Source organism: Gigantopelta aegis, chromosome 10, assembly GCF_016097555.1.
Source record: "Gigantopelta aegis isolate Gae_Host chromosome 10, Gae_host_genome, whole genome shotgun sequence".
Lineage (NCBI taxonomy): Eukaryota > Metazoa > Mollusca > Gastropoda > Neomphalida > Peltospiridae > Gigantopelta > Gigantopelta aegis.
The window spans coordinates 48587089-48607935 of NC_054708.1; the positions used below are offsets into that span (position 1 = coordinate 48587089).

General features: G+C 36.3%; 1 protein-coding gene across 1 annotated transcript in view; it reads right to left on the bottom strand.

Annotated features, from left to right (window-relative positions):
• Positions 1-420: 420 nt before the first annotated feature.
• LOC121383660 (axonemal dynein light chain domain-containing protein 1-like) overlaps positions 421-20847 on the bottom strand; it is a 42585-nt gene continuing 22158 nt past the window's right edge. Inside the window, exons 19-27 of the mRNA XM_041513754.1 lie at positions 19663-19756; positions 19049-19239; positions 17927-18023; positions 14118-14221; positions 13771-13792; positions 12276-12521; positions 7949-8041; positions 7087-7184; positions 421-3829 (exon numbers count right to left, since the gene is read on the bottom strand). Coding sequence (XP_041369688.1) covers positions 3589-3829; positions 7087-7184; positions 7949-8041; positions 12276-12521; positions 13771-13792; positions 14118-14221; positions 17927-18023; positions 19049-19239; positions 19663-19756 — 1186 coding nt within the window. The 3' untranslated portion in view covers positions 421-3588. The remainder of the gene's footprint in view (positions 3830-7086; positions 7185-7948; positions 8042-12275; positions 12522-13770; positions 13793-14117; positions 14222-17926; positions 18024-19048; positions 19240-19662; positions 19757-20847) is intronic.

Genomic DNA, 20847 nt, shown 5'->3' on the forward strand with positions numbered 1-20847 from the left:
TTATAACCCATTTGTACCCTTTTGCGTTTCTTTTTTTGAAGAGTATATTTAATATCTTTGTAATTAGTCCTTTATTTTTTAATAATCCATTTAAAAAGAAAAATCCCTCTGCCTTATTTTCTTTCTCTTTTTTTTATTTCTACCTAATTTTTTCCCAATCTGGCAACTTCTTCAATCTTTAAATTTCTTTTGCTGTCTATTTCCACATTCCAGTCCTTGACCCTCCAATCACAACATGTGCTTAGTCCAACCATTTTAGAAAGTGGCCAGTGGTTTTGCACAAACAGGATAGTACATACATGTTTTTTAAAATACCAACTGTAGACAAATAATTGGAATAGGGGCAAACGTAATGGACCCAATGAGTCCATCTCTCACACTAATAAGACAAAAATCCAAATAAAAACAAACCAAAATACATTAAATCCATTTTTAATCTATAATATTTTATTTTATATTATATAAAATATGACCCTGTAAAAGTCACACATAAAAATCACTGTATCACATTCAGTTGTAAATAATCCATATTTATTTGATTTGTATAAACTAAAATGGACGGATTCTTTTAAATACATGAAAAGGTTGTTCCAGAAATGGTCACATTTTTAAATATACCCACCACCCACAAAATATAAATTTAGAAATGCGGAAGACCCACTAGGCATAAAGTAATAATTACAGTACCGACTTCCCTCCCCCTGTGACCAATTCTGAAACAACCCTAATACACACAATTCAACAGTTTTTACCAACATTTAGAAAAAACAAAGCTTAGGAAAAACAAAATACAAGTAGGTTTCATACTTTCAGTAAAATAACGAAGAACAACAATTCAATCAGTGAATACTTGGGTTAAACTTGTTTTGGTTTAGGTATGTTTATTACCATCTAAAAATAAACAGTTTTGAGACTAGCCACCAGTCTAAAGTCTGTCTAGTTTGTTTTGTAATAAGCAACATATTGTACATGTACAACCATTTAAAAATCACAACTGATCATAAAAATAAGTCACAAATCACAGCAGAAGTCACATACACATATATCTAAGACAATAAATCTAAAAATAGACACTTTTTTATTGGACATATAAAAGATTCTCACGGCAATCATTGTTCTAATGAATATGTGATAAAACCTAAACCATAAAAACAAAAATGACAGGAATAAAATCCTCTTGTAATACAGGCATTTTTATATAATTAATCAATCATTAACCAAATTCAGCAAACAGAAAGTACAGGTAACAGTGATTACTTTCACAAATGGGAGTACCTATATACGACCCCTATATACATTGTATATAATTTACAGTGCTGACAAAGCAACATGAACATGAAATCTATGACCTGGTAACTTAGTTTATCTATTATAAATATGTTCCTATAAAGGCATCCCACTTGACAATTACCTCATACAAATGAATTTGATATTTAGGCTGCTTGAGTAAGAAAGTGTTCCCAAAAGTAATCTTGTAAAAGACATTTATACTATTAATGTATTTGTTAAAATTTGTTGACAAAAATATGAATATAATGGAGTATTCAATTATCGTGCACGTCACATTTTTTTCTAATGCTCACGAGCATCCGTGAACCAGTAATGTCACATTTAGCAACAAATGAAAAAACACTTCCTGGTCCGTTAACAGAGAAAGTCAAAAATGAAAAACATCAATGAAAAGTCAGTTTTTTCTAATATCAATTACAAGAGTTCAGAGATGAAAATTGCCGAACATGTAACAAGAATGGAGTGTGCGATTATTCGTTACATTTTCCATTGTATGCCAAAAGTGGGTTCTATTTAAAAACTTGCTTTGGCAACTGAATTTGGCAGTGGATATTAATTTAAAAAATAGTGTTTATATATATACAGCAAAGGACAAACTATATACGGTAGTTAACTAAATAATATTTATTTATTTTCGGTTACACATCTTTACTCCGGGATAACCTACACTTGCTTTTTATTAAAAATATATCTTCATTAGAAAACTAAATTCCACCTTAAGACACTTTGATGGACATGTAGTATGAAATAAAATATATGGTATAACATAGTTTATAAGAAACATAAATATTATTAGATATTTACAATGTAAGTGGCATTATATAAATAAGAGTAACTATTAGACACTGGAATGTTGTAGGATAATGTGACATGATCTATGAAAAATTTCTCATTCTGGATTGCCTCTATTAACAATTCTAGTCCTTCACTGAGATTTTTCTTAAGAAATGTTTAGAATAAAATGTCGTTTAAAAGTTTTAGTAAGAACGCATCTTTTATACTGGATGTATTGGTAAAATTTGAGAAATGAAGTCCACAATACATGCATAATATTGGTACAGAAAAACATGTACACGTTAGCATAATCTAGTTCCGTTCAGTAAGTTTTTAATGCGCCCATATACCACAGAGGTTTCGAGCATGTCTGCCCTGGAGTTTGATCTCTGGAAGGCCGGGGACCCAACCCGGGGCAGAGATAATCTAGTAATGATTAGTTCCAATCACTGAAGATGGTTTATACCAATATTGCTGTTGCTTATTACAAAAAAGTACTGGTGAGCATCACTCAGTCAGTGCTGGATTTATAAGGGGGCAAAGGGGGCAATTGCCCCAGGCCCCCCTGCCAGAGGGGACCCCCAGGCTAAGGACTTCCTTAATAAAAAAAATTAATAATTATAAAATTAGTTCATTTTTTTTTATTTGTCATGTAATATAATTTTAATGTTGAGGGGCCCCCGAACCTGAAGTGCCCCAGGCCCCTGCCCTGGTCCCCCAAGGTCTAAATCCAGCTCTACCCTGGGCCCCCATGGTCTAAATCCAGCCCTGCTCTCAGTCTTCATTTGTGGTTGCCAATAAATATATTGTATATAATATGTACATGTACTGTTATTATTTCTAATGGGTATTAAATATTCTGACAAAAATAAATAAATAAATGAAATATTTATAAATATTCTTAGCAGTAACATGCAAGACACTCCATTTGCCGTATGGTGATTTGTTGTGTGTATCTCAACATCAATCACATAAGTGTTCTACAACAGATGAGTTATGGTATGTACAGGTATTTACTATAAATCATAACATCAATGCAAAACCATAGCAGTAGTGTCAACAAACGTGCAACAGCCTGCACATATATTTATCATAAACCATTTAACCAGTATGACACCACATATTAATTATTAATTTAATTAATTTAATAATAAATCATTTAATACAAACTAATGCAATAAACAAACCAAACTCTGACATCCTACTGCAGTATGACAAAACAATGGACAGGTATAATTAACTTTCATTATGCTGTTTCAGCTTCCTATCAATGACTTCAATAAACCATTACTTCAAGGCAAACCTTCAATTGTAACATTGTTCCGTAATCACAACAGAGCTTGTGCATACAAAACATTTAAAATCGAAACTTTTATAAAGTAATGCTGTTTGCATTTTACCATTGTATAGTGTTGCTCTCAACATGTTGAAGTCTCCAGACTCTAGTAGAAGCCTACAATGTAGTCTTTGAGGTTGTACTGGCACGGAACCCGATTTCAATGTCAAAATCTATACATTTGTTTTTCATTTCTTCCTGCTTTTCGGTGATTTCTGTTTTCCAGATTTCTTCTCATCCTTGAGACTTTCCTGCCTCCCTAAGGAGCGTCGCCGCGAGGCTGAGCCACGTCGTGGGGACATTTCAACACCCTGTGCCGACTTCTCCATCTCTTGTTCCAAGTACCTCACTCTCTCCTGGGTCTTTGTCAGTTCCAGATCCAAGCTGGATGCCTGTTCTTCTGCATGCTGTGCTCGTTCTTCTGTCATTCTGCAACAACCATGTCTCAGTTTATCACAGACAGAAAACATGAACAAGGTTTGTCATGAAGCATGAAATTTCTAATAAATATTACTTTTATCAATATACCATTAATGTGAACAAACCCAAATCACAAGTCAACTGAACAATGAGTGTAACCAACTAATGATGTCATTTTAACATCTTTGGAGTGTTATTTTCACTTAGTGACTGATGGCATTGTTTTCAGATATTATTTCATTGCATTTTCAATAATAAATAGAGGATTTATCACAGTTGGTTTTTAATATGAGAATTATTAACTGTTATATGACTTTATAACAACTGGCACAAATGTAGCTTGACATCACACACTTTAACTAAATCTAAAGTTTAAAATACTGGCATTTAGCAACATTTGTCATTGATCTAGCTATAATGTCAACGAGAAAGTAATTTTAATTTCTCAAATATATGACTTGCACACAATAATGTTGAAAAGTAAGTTACACAGAGTGAAATGTTTTTATGAAAGCAAATGCTATACCATCCTAGTACTTTATTTTTCACAGAACCCGATAACAAATGCCATGATTATAAGACCGGGGTCCAAGCTCATAAATAACTGAAGTAGGTTTGACACTTGATTATTGTTGCAGTTCAATGTAACCGCCAATACACTGTCGTCGCCTATTACTTTCCTCAGGTTAGACAAATTGTTCAATGTAACCGTCAATACACTGTCGTCGCCTATTACTTTTTCAGGTTAGACAAATTGTTCAATGTAACCGCCAATACACCGTCGTCACCTATTACTTTCTCAGGTTAGACAAATTGTTCAATGTAACCGCCAATACACTGTCGTCACCTATTACTTTCTCAGGTTAGACAAATTGTTCAATGTAACCGCCAATACACCGTCGTCACCTATTACTTTCTCAGGTTAGATAAATTGTTCAATGTAACCGCCAATACACCGTCGTCACCTATTACTTTCTCAGGTTAGACAAATTGTTCAATGTAACCGCCAATACACCGTCGTCACCTATTACTTTCTCAGGTTAGACAAATTGTTCAATGTAACCGCCAATACACCGTCGTCACCTATTACTTTCTCAGGTTAGACAAATTGTTCAATGTAACCGCCAATACACCGTCGTCGCCTATTACTTTTTCAGGTTAGACAAATTGTTCAATGTAACCGCCAATACACTGTCGTCACCTATTACTTTCTCAGGTTAGACAAATTGTTCAATGTAACCGCCAATACACCGTCGTCACCTATTACTTTCCTCAGGTTAGACAAATTGTTCAATGTAACCGCCAATACACTGTCGTCGCCTATTACTTTCTCAGGTTAGACAAATTGTTCAATGTAACCGCCAATACACTGTCGTCGCCTATTACTTTTCTCAGGTTAGACAAATTGTTCAATGTAACCGCCAATACACTGTCGTCGCCTATTACTTTCTCAGGTTAGACAAATTGTTCACGGACAACTGATACGTAAAATTCACAATCAGTATTTACCAAACATTTTCAGTGTTGGTAATTCGGTATTAGGACCACCCCACTATTAAGATCAATTTTAATAAGTCCTGCCGATGGTCGCAATAGCCGGGTTTGCAACTGTAATTCTAATAAACTGTTTTACTTGATCGTACAGCTGTTCGTTATAAGCAATTATTTTATTTGATCTAACAGTTTGGTACACGACTGTGGTGTTTATATATTCAGCACACGCACATGCATACAAATATTAAACATGGTGAAAAATGCATTTAAAACGCGTTGCATTTATTAGCAATTGTAATGATGAATGTTCACTTGTAGAATGCATTTCAGAACATCTAGTTTTCAAAACTGTTCAAGGGGAGAATGCTCCTGAACCCATTTACAAAATTGGGCACTTCAAGCCCACAATTTCAATCAGTCAGGCCTCCCTCTCTCAAATGTTCACTTACTTTGTCTGTGTCTGCATATGGCTGACTATATCTATACTTTATTGTGTGCCAACGTGTGTTGCCACCCTTGGACACCCATGATCAATGTGCTTTTAATAGATGAACATCCATAGGTACAAAAGTTGATGCCACCACCATGGGAAATTAAGAACTATAGCTCACCTTTTTACTTTGTCAAGGCGAGACAAATAAAACAACATTTAGTCAAACAGAATCCTCATTGATTGTCAGCTTTTATAATATGGTGCGCTAATGACATTTTTAGACATGAAATAAGCTAATAGAGAGGCAAAATACACATTAAAATAAACATTTAAATTGTAAATTAAGACAGCTTAGTTCGATTTAAGTTGACTTACATGCACCAATAATTACATGAGTTAGTTCTGGGTATTAAACACACGCTACTTACATGAGTTAGTTCTGGAGATTATACACACGACTTCTTACATGAGTTAGTTCTGGAGATTATACACACGCTACTTACATGAGTTAGTTCTGGAGATTAGACACACGACTACTTACATGAGTTGGTTCTGGAGATTAGACACACGACTACTTACATGAGTTAGTTCTGGAGATTAGACACACGACTACTTACATGAGTTAGTTCTGGAGATTAGACACACGACTACTTACATGAGTTGGTTCTGGAGATTAGACACACGACTACTTACATGAGTTGGTTCTGGAGACTAGACACACGACTACTTACATGAGTTGGTTCTGGAGACTAGACACACGACTACTTACATGAGTTGGTTCTGGAGACTAGACACACGACTACTTACATGAGTTGGTTCTGGAGACTAGACACACGACTACTTACATGAGTTGGTTCTGGAGACTAGACACACGACTACTTACATGAGTTGGTTCTGGAGACTAGACACACGACTACTTACATGAGTTGGTTCTGGAGACTAGACACACGACTACTTACATGAGTTGGTTCTGGAGACTAGACACACTACTACTTACATGAGTTGGCTCTGGAGATTAGACAGACGACTACTTACATGAGTTGGCTCTGGAGATTAGACACACGACTACTTACATGAGTTAGCTCTGGAGATTAGACACATGACTACTTACATGTGTTACTTCTAGAGATTAGACACATGACTACTTACATGAGTTAGTTCTGGAGATTAGACACATGACTACTTACACGAGTTGGCTCTGGAGATTAGACACACGACTACTTACATGTGTTACTTCTGGAGATTAGACACATGACTACTTACATGAGTTGGCTCTGGAGATTAGACACATGACTACTTACATGAGTTAGCTCTGGAGATTAGACACATGACTACTTACATGAGTTGGTTCTGGAGAGTCTGAACAGCTGCTATTGCCTCAAAGGCTCGCTGTGTGTCTGGTGTAGGTGTGTTTACTAGTTCAGTGTAAGAAATGGCCTACAAGTATATAACATGGAATCTTATCTTATAGAAAACATGATTACTGGTAAAACAAGATCTACCTAGTATATAATTAATAAACCCCATAATAATGATACAATTAATGGGAGGGGGAGTTTGGTGGGTTTTTTTTTTTTTTTGGGGGGGGGGTATGGTCCCCCCCCCCCCCCCCCCCCCAGTCAAATTACCTCAAATAAAGAACAATTGGTAGAAAATAAAACAAGTTATTGTAATCCATTTAAAACTAAAAGTAACTTCAATAACTCAGAGAATCAAAATACTTTATGCATCAATGAATCATAATAAAACTGCTACAATTTAAAGGACAGGCCATTCATTATCTTAAAGGCTTTTGAAAAATGAAAACTGGCAACCACATTTGCCCCATAACTGACCTTTGAATTGTGTTCACAAAATTAAGAAAGCACACATCAAGAAAAACAGTGCAATAGCTGAAAAATCATTTCTCATTATTGGTTTATTTATTAGTTCAGTCAGATTATTGGTTTATTTAATAGTTCAGTCAGATTATTGGTTTATTTATTAGTTCAGTCAGATTATTGGTTTATGTAATAGTTCAGTCAGAGATGAAAACAACCATGAACAAAATATCCGGAAAGCTTTGCATGATCTTGGCAAAAAAGAAGAGTTCATTGTATGATTTTTTTCAATGCACATGAAGAGGAAAATCCAGAATACCCCACCCAATATCTAGTGTTTTCACCCTGACATTATTTATCACAGACAAAATGTGCATCTACCTTCATATCGACCTCAGAGAATTTCTCTGCCTGAAGCTCGGCCTGGTGAGTGTTGTCATCTTGTCCCAGCAGCTCCACCATCTCACGTCCTTCCTGTACACACAAACACAACAATAATCACTGCCTGTCTTAGTCTAACTTTACTCTTGGTTTAAACAATATTTGGGATTGGCCAACAGGCAAGTGCCTATATTAAGGCCTCTCCCTACATTTAACAAATATACATGTTATACATCAAGATGGCTAGAACAATATTACAATAAAGATAACATGGATAGTTGGGGGAATAGAAGAGAGGAGTGTGTAGAAGAAACAAAGAATAAATAGCAAACAGTTAGAATGGTTAAATGGTTAACTGATCTCGAAACGCTTACTATTAATAAGAAAATTCTGAACAGATTTAAATATAGAGATATTTTCTTGGACACTTAAATTAGAATCTCCAAATAGTAAAGTATGACACTTGAGATTATAAAAGTTCAGTAAATGGGTATTGTGATCTGCAGAGTATGTTGAACAAAAACATAAAAAAATTTCAGCATCTTCATTCTTGTGCTGGCTTATATCCAGTTATGGTAAAAGCATGCTGTTCTGAGCACGTCAGTTACCTGGGCTGTCTGTCTAGGACAGGGTGGGTTAATGTTAAGTTTTTAATGAGCAAGTATTGGTGTGGGCCTCATGCACACCTCTGCATTGAACCGTTACACAACTTACTCTGGGTGGGGGCTGGTACCGGGATTAAAACCCTGCAGTACCCAGCTATTGTCCTATTTTTTTAATATATTTTTTTTTCCTTTTCTAAACCTTTATTACCCCCAGATCACTGGCAATGTCAAGGTTGGGGTGCCTTGAATCATCATCTTACAACATACAACAATAATAAAATTATAACATGATTATGTGTACCTGTATAACATTACGGTAAAGGTTTTATATTTCATAGTACGTATATAAACAGTATGTGATATGTATGGGAGTTATATTCATTACATTTCTTATCATATACTGCACAACCGTATTCATATACATACATATACATACATACCTACATACCTACCTATACCTACCTACCTACCTATGGGTACATACATACGCATTTTAAAATGATCCGAGGGTCAAGAATGATAGGTAAAACGAGCTTGCATTGGAGAAGAAAAGAAAAAAAAAAAAGAAAAAAAAGGGGGGGGGGGGGGGGAGGGACAGAGAGGAAGGGGAAAAAGAACATAAAGAAAGGTTTATCGACAACCAAAAGGTTTTGTTGTTGTTGTTTTTAACTGTTTTACGTGGGTGTCTAATGTAGTATGGACAACACGTTTTTAACTGTTTTATGTGGGTGTCTAATGTAGTAAGGACAACACATTTTTAACTGTTTTACGTGGGTGTCTAATGTAGTAAGGACAACACGTTTTTTAACGAAGAAGAGGAAGAGCATAAAAAAAACACAAAAAAACAACACAAAAAAAACAATTAAGACTTATGATAGGGGGACAGAAAAATGGAGAGGAAGGATAAACATGACGAAAGAATAGTTTCTATCCAAATGATGGGTGTTTCAAAGGTGTAAGATACGTATACTAGAACTTATGTTATTTGTAAGTACAATGGGTTTGAAAACAATAACAAGAGGAATAGAGAAATAACGCCTTTAAATGACTAAAGTTGTAAGTTATTGTCCTATTTACCACGTGGTTCGTAATACCCACTTGTCTAATTATTTTTATTTCAGTTGTAACATTTTATTATTTGGTGATCCGAACCTCAGTAACCAAGAAAATACCTGCATATTCAAATCTGTCCAGGACTTCATTATAAATAGTAAACATTTTGATACGACTTAACCATTCACTTACACCCATTCACTCTCTTTCTTTTTCTTTCTCTCTCTCTCCCCCTTTCTCCTTTTGTTCACTTCATTTGTCTTCGTTACAAATATCAATTTATTAAATTTGTCATCTTGGCTGTATGGCTTTGTATTTAAAAAATGTAGGGAGAGGCCTTAATATAGCCTCATGCCTGTTGGCCGATCCCAAAATCGCATATTTAATGGTTAATAAATATTGTTTAAACCAAAATCCAGTATATACAGCTCTCAAGGCTGAAGTTACATCTTATTTTCTGTATTATTTCATACCTATCCAATCACACAAGATGAGTGTTGTCGCCTGACAATGGACCTGAGCTAATGGTGAATATTAATAGAAAACGAGAAACACATCGACAGGAAATTTACTGAAATCATAAATATTTAAAGGAATGCTCGCACAAGGCTTTTGGACTGGTATGCATATTCAAAGATATATAATGCACATTAATGCTTAAAATCAACAAATATAATCTTATATTTAATTAATAAAATGCTTAAATGTGATGGCTATTATATATAACGAGAGCAGCCATTTTGTACCATCCCAGTGGTGAGCCGTTGGTTGCATAACACTTAACGTGTCATGTCAGGAATTAGTCTTAGAACTGATGAAACAAACGTACCTAATTTTTGCGGATGCATTGCAATGTTCTGTAATAATATACATGCCAGTATTGGTGCCTCTAAGCATTTAAACTAGTCAATTAAAGTAACCAACTGATTCAGAAATATTATTTAACGGTGGTATTATATGCAAACATTTATTTTAATTCATTCAATGCATTTATTATTTTAACGTTTATTTTCTTTTACGAGTTTATTAGCCTAAGTACTCTGCTGTTGGAGATCTATGTAAATGGACATTTGACAGTTATAATTTCACTCTCTGCCATTAGAGAACTCTTATAATGAAAACACAGGATCTTTGCCCACCATCGAATAGGCAAAACTTCCTGCTCTAATGCAACAATAATCCTATGTTTGTCATTAAAAATACCATTACACATTATATTACAGGAGAAAACCTGTGGGCACCTACACATTTAACCAAAACACTGTTCAATGGGATGCTGTCAGGGTTTTATCCTGTAGTGTGTCTATTACTATTATCCAGCCAGTGATCCACAACTAGTGTAACAAAGGCCGTGGTATGCACTATCCTGTCTGTGGGATGGTGCATATAAAAGATCCCTTGCTACTAATCGAAGAGTAGCCCATGAAGTGGCGACAGCGGGTTTCCTCTCTCCCTATCTGTGTGGTCCTTAACCATATGTCTGACACCATATAGCCTAACCATAAATAAAATGTGCTGAGTGTGTTGTTAAATAAAACATTTCTTTCTTTCTTTCTTTTGTGAAATATTTGTTATCAGTGAACCCGAATATGAGTACCGGTAATGTAATGAAATTTAACATCAATCATAACATTGTTGTTATATTAGAGCAATAATCATTGTCTACTCAATTGTCGGCAGAAATCCCACATTTTCATTAGAGTTGTCTCCGATGGCAGAAAGCAATTATAACTGTCCAAAGGTCGGCCTAGCTCTCAAACAGCTGAGTACTTGAGCAGGCTATTAGTTTATTAGCAAATATGTATTAATGAAGAAACAGATAAAGTATGGTATTATGGAATAACAATATCAACAAGTTCTTCATCAATCCGAAAGGTCCAGGCATCACAACCCGAGGTTCTGGGCCACGTGCCTGGATCAGAGATTAGTTCTCATTTCATTTCAACTTATGCTCGTTCTTATATCCAATTACGGTTCAAGCACACTGTCCTGGGCACACACCTCAGCTATCTGGGCTGTCTGTCCAGGACAGTGGGTTAGTTGTTAGTTGGTTAGTGGTTATAGTGAGAGAGCAAAGGGTGTAGTGGCCTTACACCTACCCATTGAGCCCTTAAGAACTCGCTCTGGGTGGGAGCCGGTACCAGGCTGCGAACCCTGTACCTATCAGCCTGTAGTCCGATGGCTTAATCACTGCACCACCGAGGCCGGTCAGAGATTAGTACAAGTGAGATAACCCACAGCTTACTACATGAGCTACTCCTCTTGATTAGCAGCTAAACATGCACCTCTCCACCAACAGCACAGTGCATGCCATGGATTCTAAGAAACATGTAGCAGAGTTCTACTCATGAACGTTGAGACAGGTCAGGTTCCATTGCTGCTTTATAGTTTTGACCAGCAAACGATGCTGCCAACTATCATTCTGACACTATATCAGTATATTAAAGTCAGTAAGTCCACACTACACACAGGCATGGTATTTTCAGCACTCACAAATCTCTAGGCAGAACACTACAGTGGTGAAGCCACAAGAACTGGAAAACTTTCAATAGATCTACAGATGAAGAACCACCCATCATAGTTCAAGAATATACATCACAAATGAACTACGTCCATATCTCCTCCAAAAGGTTTGACTGGTTCCCTATGTAAAGAGTGATGTAATTTACCTGAACAGTGTCAACTTTGTCTTCTGTTTCTGCTTCCCCTTCCTTCTCTACAGGTTCTTCAGGACCTGCCTCAGATGCTGGTTCTTGTGGTTCTACTTGTTCTTCAGGCTCTGGCGTTTTGGGAGGCTCTGGCGTTTTGGGAGGCTCTGCAGTTTTTTGAGATTCTTTAATAACGTCTGCCTCTGTGGGGAGGCTTTTGTCCACTTCAGCACTGGCAGCTGGTGTCTCCACTCTTTTCTGTTCACTCTGAGGGAAAATACACATGAATTGAAGCAAATCAATGATTTATTATAATGTAGATTCTTAGACATATGGCAACTGAAAATTTTGAAAGTAATGTTAAACTCTAAAAGTTGCACTGACTACAACAAATTAAATTTTACATACTATTTAGAGATTATTCTGTGAACATACGAAGTTATTCAATCCTAATACAGTGAGACCTCGATTATCTGGACTCCAGTAGTCCAGGAACCGCACCTTATGGACACCCGACATACAAAACAAACTCTCCACTATATAAATGTGTTTGTTAGTCCAGATATTCAGCTTCCCGACCAGGACGACCATAATCCAAAACAATTTGTAAAAATAAAGACAAACTGCTTCACTTGATCGGACGTAATTTCTTCAAACTGATCATGCAACTAGAAAAAATGTCTAACTTGCTACAAGTTCATTCAACCATGGCCAGTAAGCAGCAGTATCCACCACCATGGCCAGTAAACGTCAGTAGACAAATAACATATGCCAAAAGTTCGGTCTCACACCTCCGAGTATGTTTAATTGTTGATTCTTTGTGCGATAGATTTCCTTCAACGTGGGAATGACATGGTTCACTGATTTAGCATACTGTTCATCGTCTTTATAAAATGTAATTAATAAAATTAAGCCCAAATGTCATTGGTAAAACGTAACTGTATATTATTTTTATTCTAATCTCAAGATTAATACATTAAATTAAAAGCAAAATGTCGGTACAAATCAATTTTAAAATTCAAAATGTAGTTAAGAAATGACTTTTAAAATTGAATTGTTTTCTTAAAATATTCATTTAGAATTATTTTTCACCAATACAAATCTGTATTTGTTGCTTATTTCTTTTATTGGTTTGCCATTCAAGGGAAATAAGTCTTCAGGTCTGAATCAGTACAGTGTTCGAGATTAACGGTATCCCGATATCCCGGGGATACCAGCATTTAATTTTGGATACCAGACTTCAATAACCCAGTATCCCACCTGGATACCATATAATGTTGTTTTTTGCTGAAACAATGAAAGTCGTCATTTACTGGTGAAGTTAAGTAACAGTGTCGTCCATGTTTGTTATGATGTTATTTATGAATTTCATTTAAGTGGGATACCAAATTCTCAGGTGGGATACCAGATTTTGAAATGTTAGTATCCAACTGGGATACTGCCCAAAATATTTAATCTTCAACACTGCAGTACTATGTAAATTCGATAAACCAGACACTTTTAGAAAACACCATACTGTCTGGATTATCAAGGTCTCACTGTAGATAAATAAATATTATAACATTTAATAAACAGATACTGAATAATCAAACTTTATAAACGCCTGGTATATACACAGCAAATAATGAATATTTGTCATCAACTAATCCTTGTAAAAATTTATTGAATTTTTTTAGAAGATTTTAGCAACGGGAGTCGGTATGTGCTTCTGACTATACAATAATCAGTTAATTATGCTCACAGGCGCCCTCTGTTGTTCTTTAGGAGAACTCCTCCCGCTTTCCCTCGTCCCATCACTGGTGGTGAGTTCTCGGCTGGACATGGTCCGACTCTTGTCCGCATCTGACAGCTTCAGACTCTCACTGGTTCCTGTAGGCACGCGGACTGGAAATAGTTCCACCACCGTCTCTCCCTGTGAGCTGACTCATGAGGATCTGAGCTGTGCTAATCCAGTCGGAACACTCACTCTAACAAAACACAAATATAGACATTAAAACAGTTCCACCACCGTCTCTCCCGTGAGCTGACTCATGAGAATCTGAGCCGTGCTAATCCAGTCGGAACACTCGCTCTAACAAAACACAAACATAGACATTAAAACAGTTCCACCACCGTCTCTCCGGTCAGAACACTCCCTCTAACAAAACACAAACATAGACATTAAAACAGTTCCACCACCGTCTCTCCAGTCGGAACACTCACTCTAACATAACACAAACATAGACACTAAAACAGTTCCACCACCGTCTCTCCAGTTGGAACACTCCCTCTAACATAACACAAACATAGACATTAAAACAGTTCCACCACCGTCTCTCCAGCTGGAACACTCGCTCTAACAAAACACAAACATAGACATTAAAACAGTTCCACCACCATCTCTCCCATCGGAACACTCGCTCTAACAAAACTAAAACATAGACATTAAAACAGTTCCACCACCATCTCTCCAGTCGGAACACTCGCTCTAACAAAACACAAACATAGACATTAAAACAGTTCCACCACCGTCTCTCCAGTTGGAACACTCGCTCTAACAAAACACAAACATAGACATTAAAACAGTTCCACCACCATCTCTCCAGTTGGAACACTCGCTCTAACAAAACACAAACATAGACATTAAAACAGTTCCACCACCATCTCTCCAGTCGGAACACTCGCTCTAACAAAACACAAACATAGACATTAAAACAGTTCCACCACCGTCTCTCCAGTTGGAACACTCGCTCTAACAAAACACAAACATAGACATTAAAACAGTTCCACCACCATCTCTCCGGTCAGAACACTCGCTCTAACAAAACACAAACATAGATATTAAAACAGTTCCACCACCATCTCTCCCATCGGAACACTCACTCTAACAAAACACAAACATAGACATTAAAACAGTTCCACCACCATCTCTCCCATCGGAACACTCACTCTAACAAAACACAAACATAGACATTAAAACAGTTCCACCACCAACTCTCCCATCGGAACACTCGCTCTAACAAAACACAAACATAGACATTAAAACAGTTCCACCACCATCTCTCCCATCGGAACACTCACTCTAACAAAACACAAACATAGACATTAAAACAGTTCCACCACCATCTCTCAAGTTGGAACACTCCCTCTAACAAAACACAAACATAGATATTAAAACAGTTCCACCACCATCTCTCCAGTCGGAACACTCACTCTAACAAAACACAAACATAGACATTAAAACAGTTCCACCACCATCTCTCCAGTCGGAACACTCGCTCTAACAAAACACAAACATAGACATTAAAACAGTTCCACCACCATCTCTCCAGTTGGAACACTCCCTCTAACAAAACACAAACATAGACATTAAAACAGTTCCACCACCATCTCTCCCATCGGAACACTCACTCTAACAAAACACAAACATAGACATTAAAACAGTTCCACCACCATCTCTCCAGTCGGAACACTCACTCTAACAAAACACAAACATAGACATTAAAACAGTTCCACCACCGTCTCTCCAGTCGGAACACTCGCTCTAACAAAACACAAACATAGACACTAAAACAGTTCCACCACCATCTCTCCAGTTGGAACACTCGCTCTAACATAACACAAACATAGATATTAAAACAGTTCCACCACCATCTCTCCCATCGGAACACTCACTCTAACAAAACACAAACATAGACATTAAAACAGTTCCACCACCATCTCTCCAGTCGGAACACTCGCTCTAACAAAACACAAACATAGACATTAAAACAGTTCCACCACCGTCTCTCCAGTTGGAACACTCGCTCTAACAAAACACAAACATAGACATTAAAACAGTTCCACCACCGTCTCTCCAGTCGGAACACTCGCTCTAACAAAACACAAACATAGACAATTAAAACAGTTCCACCACCGTCTCTCCAGTTGGAACACTCCCTCTAACATAACACAAACATAGACATTAAAACAGTTCCACCACCGTCTCTCCAGTTGGAACACTCGCTCTAACAAAACACAAACATAGACATTAAAACAGTTCCACCACCGTCTCTCCGGTCAGAACACTCGCTCTAACATAACACAAACATAGACATTAAAACAGTTCCACCACCATCTCTCCAGTTGGAACACTCACTCTAACAAAACACAAACATAGACATTAAAACAGTTCCACCACCATCTCTCCCATCGGAACACTCACTCTAACAAAACACAAACATAGACATTAAAACAGTTCCACCACCGTCTCTCCAGTCGGAACACTCCCTCTAACAAAACACAAACATAGACATTAAAACAGTTCCACCACCGTCTCTCCAGTTGGAACACTCCCTCTAACAAAACACAAACATAGACATTAAAACAGTTCCACCACCGTCTCTCCAGTTGGAACACTCCCTCTAACAAAACACAAACATAGACATTAAAACAGTTCCACCACCGTCTCTCCAGTCGGAACACTCGCTCTAACAAAACACAAACATAGACATTAAAACAGTTCCACCACCGTCTCTCCGGTCAGAACACTCGCTCTAACAAAACACAAACATAGACATTAAAATAGTTCCACCACCGTCTCTCCAGTTGGAACACTCCCTCTAACAAAACACAAACATAGACACTAAAACAGTTCCACCACTGTCACTCCAGTTGGAACACTCACTCTAACAAAACACAAACATAGACATTAAAACAGTTCCACCACCATCTCTCCCATCGGAACACTCCCTCTAACAAAACACAAACATAGACATTAAAACAGTTCCACCACCGTCTCTCCAGTCGGAACACTCCCTCTAACAAAACACAAACATAGACATTAAAACAGTTCCACCACCGTCTCTCCAGTTGGAACACTCCCTCTAACAAAACACAAACATAGACATTAAAACAGTTCCACCACCGTCTCTCCAGTTGGAACACTCCCTCTAACAAAACACAAACATAGACATTAAAACAGTTCCACCACCGTCTCTCCAGTCGGAACACTCGCTCTAACAAAACACAAACATAGACATTAAAACAGTTCCACCACCGTCTCTCCGGTCAGAACACTCGCTCTAACAAAACACAAACATAGACATTAAAATAGTTCCACCACCGTCTCTCCAGTTGGAACACTCCCTCTAACAAAACACAAACATAGACACTAAAACAGTTCCACCACTGTCACTCCAGTTGGAACACTCGCTCTAACAAAACACAAACATAGACAATAAAACAGTTCCACCATCGTCTCTCCAGTCAGAACACTCCCTCTAACAAAACACAAACATAGATATTAAAACAGTTCCGCCACAGTCTCTCCCGTGAGCTGACTCATGAGAATCTGAGCCATGCTAATCCAGTCGGAACACTCGCTCTAACAAAACACAAACATAGAAATTAAAACAGTACCGACGGACGGACAGATGGACAGACAGACAGGACGGAGATGAGGGCACTGTAGGTGAAGTGTGTTTATGTGTGGACGTCTAATGTAATGTAGTGGGTGTTTTACATAAAGGGCATTTATAGGATTCAAAAACTATGGCCGGGTGATTTGAATCCCAAGTGCCTTTAATGCAAAACACCCACTACATCAGCTCTGTTTCCATTGTACCACAAACAGGTGCAAGGGAAAGTCCTGCTTGCAGTCATCAAAACCAAAGGTCTGTGGCAAGTTTTGCTATAATCTAGTAAAATCTCACTCTCAATCTCTTGAGGTCCTTCAGTTCATGGTCGGCGTTATCCTCCATGTTGGTTTGTCGCTTCCTCGTGTTGTCCACAACAATTCCATTACAGCAGCTGTAGATTAAAACAAACAAAAATTCATTCACAAATATGAACTGAAGATTGTGAATACAGAGATAATAACTGGTAATAACGTTACTGTTTTAAGATATCAGCTTACAATTCGCCAAATACGAACTGAAGATTGTGAATACATAGAGAATAACTGGTAATAACTGGTTACTGTTTTAAGATATCAGCTTACAATTTACCAAATATGAACGGAAGATTGTGAATACATAGAGAATAACTGGTAATAACTCGTTACCATTTTAAGGTATTAGCTTTAGCCTGTGAAGGCAAGAATGGCCAATGACATATGAAGGTACCTTGCAGTGTTTGTCAACAGACCTGAGCTTGATAAAACTGATATCTTAAGACTAACCAGTTATTTTATTTATCTTGCAGTCCTTCATAATATGAAAATTAAATAAGATATTTTAACAACACAACATTTGTTTACATAGTAGAGTCAAAGATCAACATTCCTTTGCTGATTATAACTTGGCTAAAAGTACATCCATCTTAAAAAAAACTGATGAAAACTTTAAGTGTTTTCTCTTTTATTAATACTTATCCTGACCTCTGACCATGTGCATTTCCCCTTTATCCATCTTACGGTCCAAACATTCAACAGCCAAATGGCTACGAAATCTCCCGATGCACAAGGTCAGAGGTCAGGATAGAGTATAAAGAAACTATATTATTAGTCAGAGACCGAAAATATGAAAGAAATAATTTAGTCATCGTATCTTGCTAATACATGTATATATAATGATTGCAGGATAAATTACATAATGAATTAATCCAAATGAAACTTTAAGAACCACTTTGTTATGTTTGGTCACTGTTGTTTCATAATTTTTAGTCAAGAAAATGTTTAATACAGCTAAGCTTTATGAAAAAAGACTCATTTAAATTCAACTTAAAACCCCGCTGTATTTATAGGTGTACTACTAGTACTGAACAAAAAGAGATGTACAAAGAAATATTAATATGTTCCTGATAAACATTAAAACAGAAAAACATTCAATTCTTACAGTGTAACATAATTTGAAAATGTATCAAGACGTCCGAAAAGTGATTTTGCCGTCTCAATAAGTGATGAAATGGGAGAGGTGCCCATCAACGCCATTTCCCCAGCCTCCACAGAGTTACCTTCCTTGTTTGGCGCCAGATGCAGCAACATCTGAACAATCCAGTTGACCATTTCTGAGTGAAGTGTGGAAATCTGAAACAGAGGACACAGCACAATCACAAAATAGGAAAGTAAACTTTATTTCAAAAATATTTTATTCATGAAATACTTGACTACAAATACCATTTGTTTTTGAAGATTTGTCAAAAGATACTTTATTCACAATGCATTTTATTCAATCAACACAATTCATTCAGGATATTGTTTTTTCAAAGTAGTTTATTCGTGAAAGACTTTACTCAAGGTAGAGTTCATTCAAGAGAAGCAGAATAACTAACAATACTATTATCTAAAAATATTAATTCATGCAAGTCAACATTATTATTTGAATTCAATGTTTGAAGGTGTACAACAAACCTCTGTACTGACTGAATATTGCATAAATTAATAACCTGAAAAATTAACAGAAAACCGACTGACTGTTGGAGTATTGATCAACGATCACCCTCTACTCACCTGCTCTATGAGCTTGGCATCTTCACTGTCTATAGAATTGTTGGCTCTTGTGGCCCACATCTGAGTCTTTCGGATTGTGTCGTGAATGTCAATTCTAAACAGTATAAAATACTCAAGCTTAACACAAATAGCAATATGTTACATCGGTTTAGCTATGAAACTTTAAAGTCATGTCTCAAACTTAATGTAAAAGTAAGAACAAAAATACCTTTAAAATTACATTCATTTGCACATACCAGTATATATACACTAGATATATATATATATATAGATGTAAAACAAATTAGTGTACAGACCCTTATTGTTGAAATCTCCATATGAAAACCATTAGGGTCAATATATCTGATAGTGTTGTTTTGTGCAGATCATTTGTAAACTCATACTTGTATAGGTATATGTGCTAATATCAGGGGAAAAACTCATCAGTTCAAGAAATACACCTAGAAAATATTGTTTTTATTACTATTTATCTTGAACATTTAACAAATAACTATTATATTAAGAGATATATAACTATTATATATTAATGCTAAATTAGTGTGTAGATAATGAAACAAATTGATTATTCAAATAACTTGATCTAGAACAAAATAATGATATATTTATACATATGAAAATCTGTTTGATATATGTAACTAGCAACCAACAAACGGCTTTTTGCAAGCATACCAAATAAACTCAACAAAGCTCATATGTGAATAATAAGCAAGAAGTCATTTCAAAATAAAAGAAAAGGATTGACAGAAACATAAATATTAATAAATTCACACATACTGCCCCAACTATATTTTACATACAAATTAATAATTGCCCAAACACACATATACAGTTACAGAAATAATAATAAATAAACCAAATTAAAATTAATTAAAAAAATTCCAAAGATGATACATGGTTTATATATATTATTTTTGTAAAGACACTTTTTCAGTTTGTTACAGATAATTGTGTTTGTGACACTTCTACTTTTAATGACTTCATTATTATAAACAAAATCAAATTTTAAGAAAAGAGAAAGTTAAGGCACAAAAGCAGAACGTCAAACCACCAGTCTCACCACTGGTTTGAACACCTAGAAAAACAACACACAACAGTAGACCTATGAAGATCGAAAACCTGTAACCCCATTGATTCAAAGACCTGAAAATTTGTCTCACAAATCTGACCAATATATTACACCAGTCA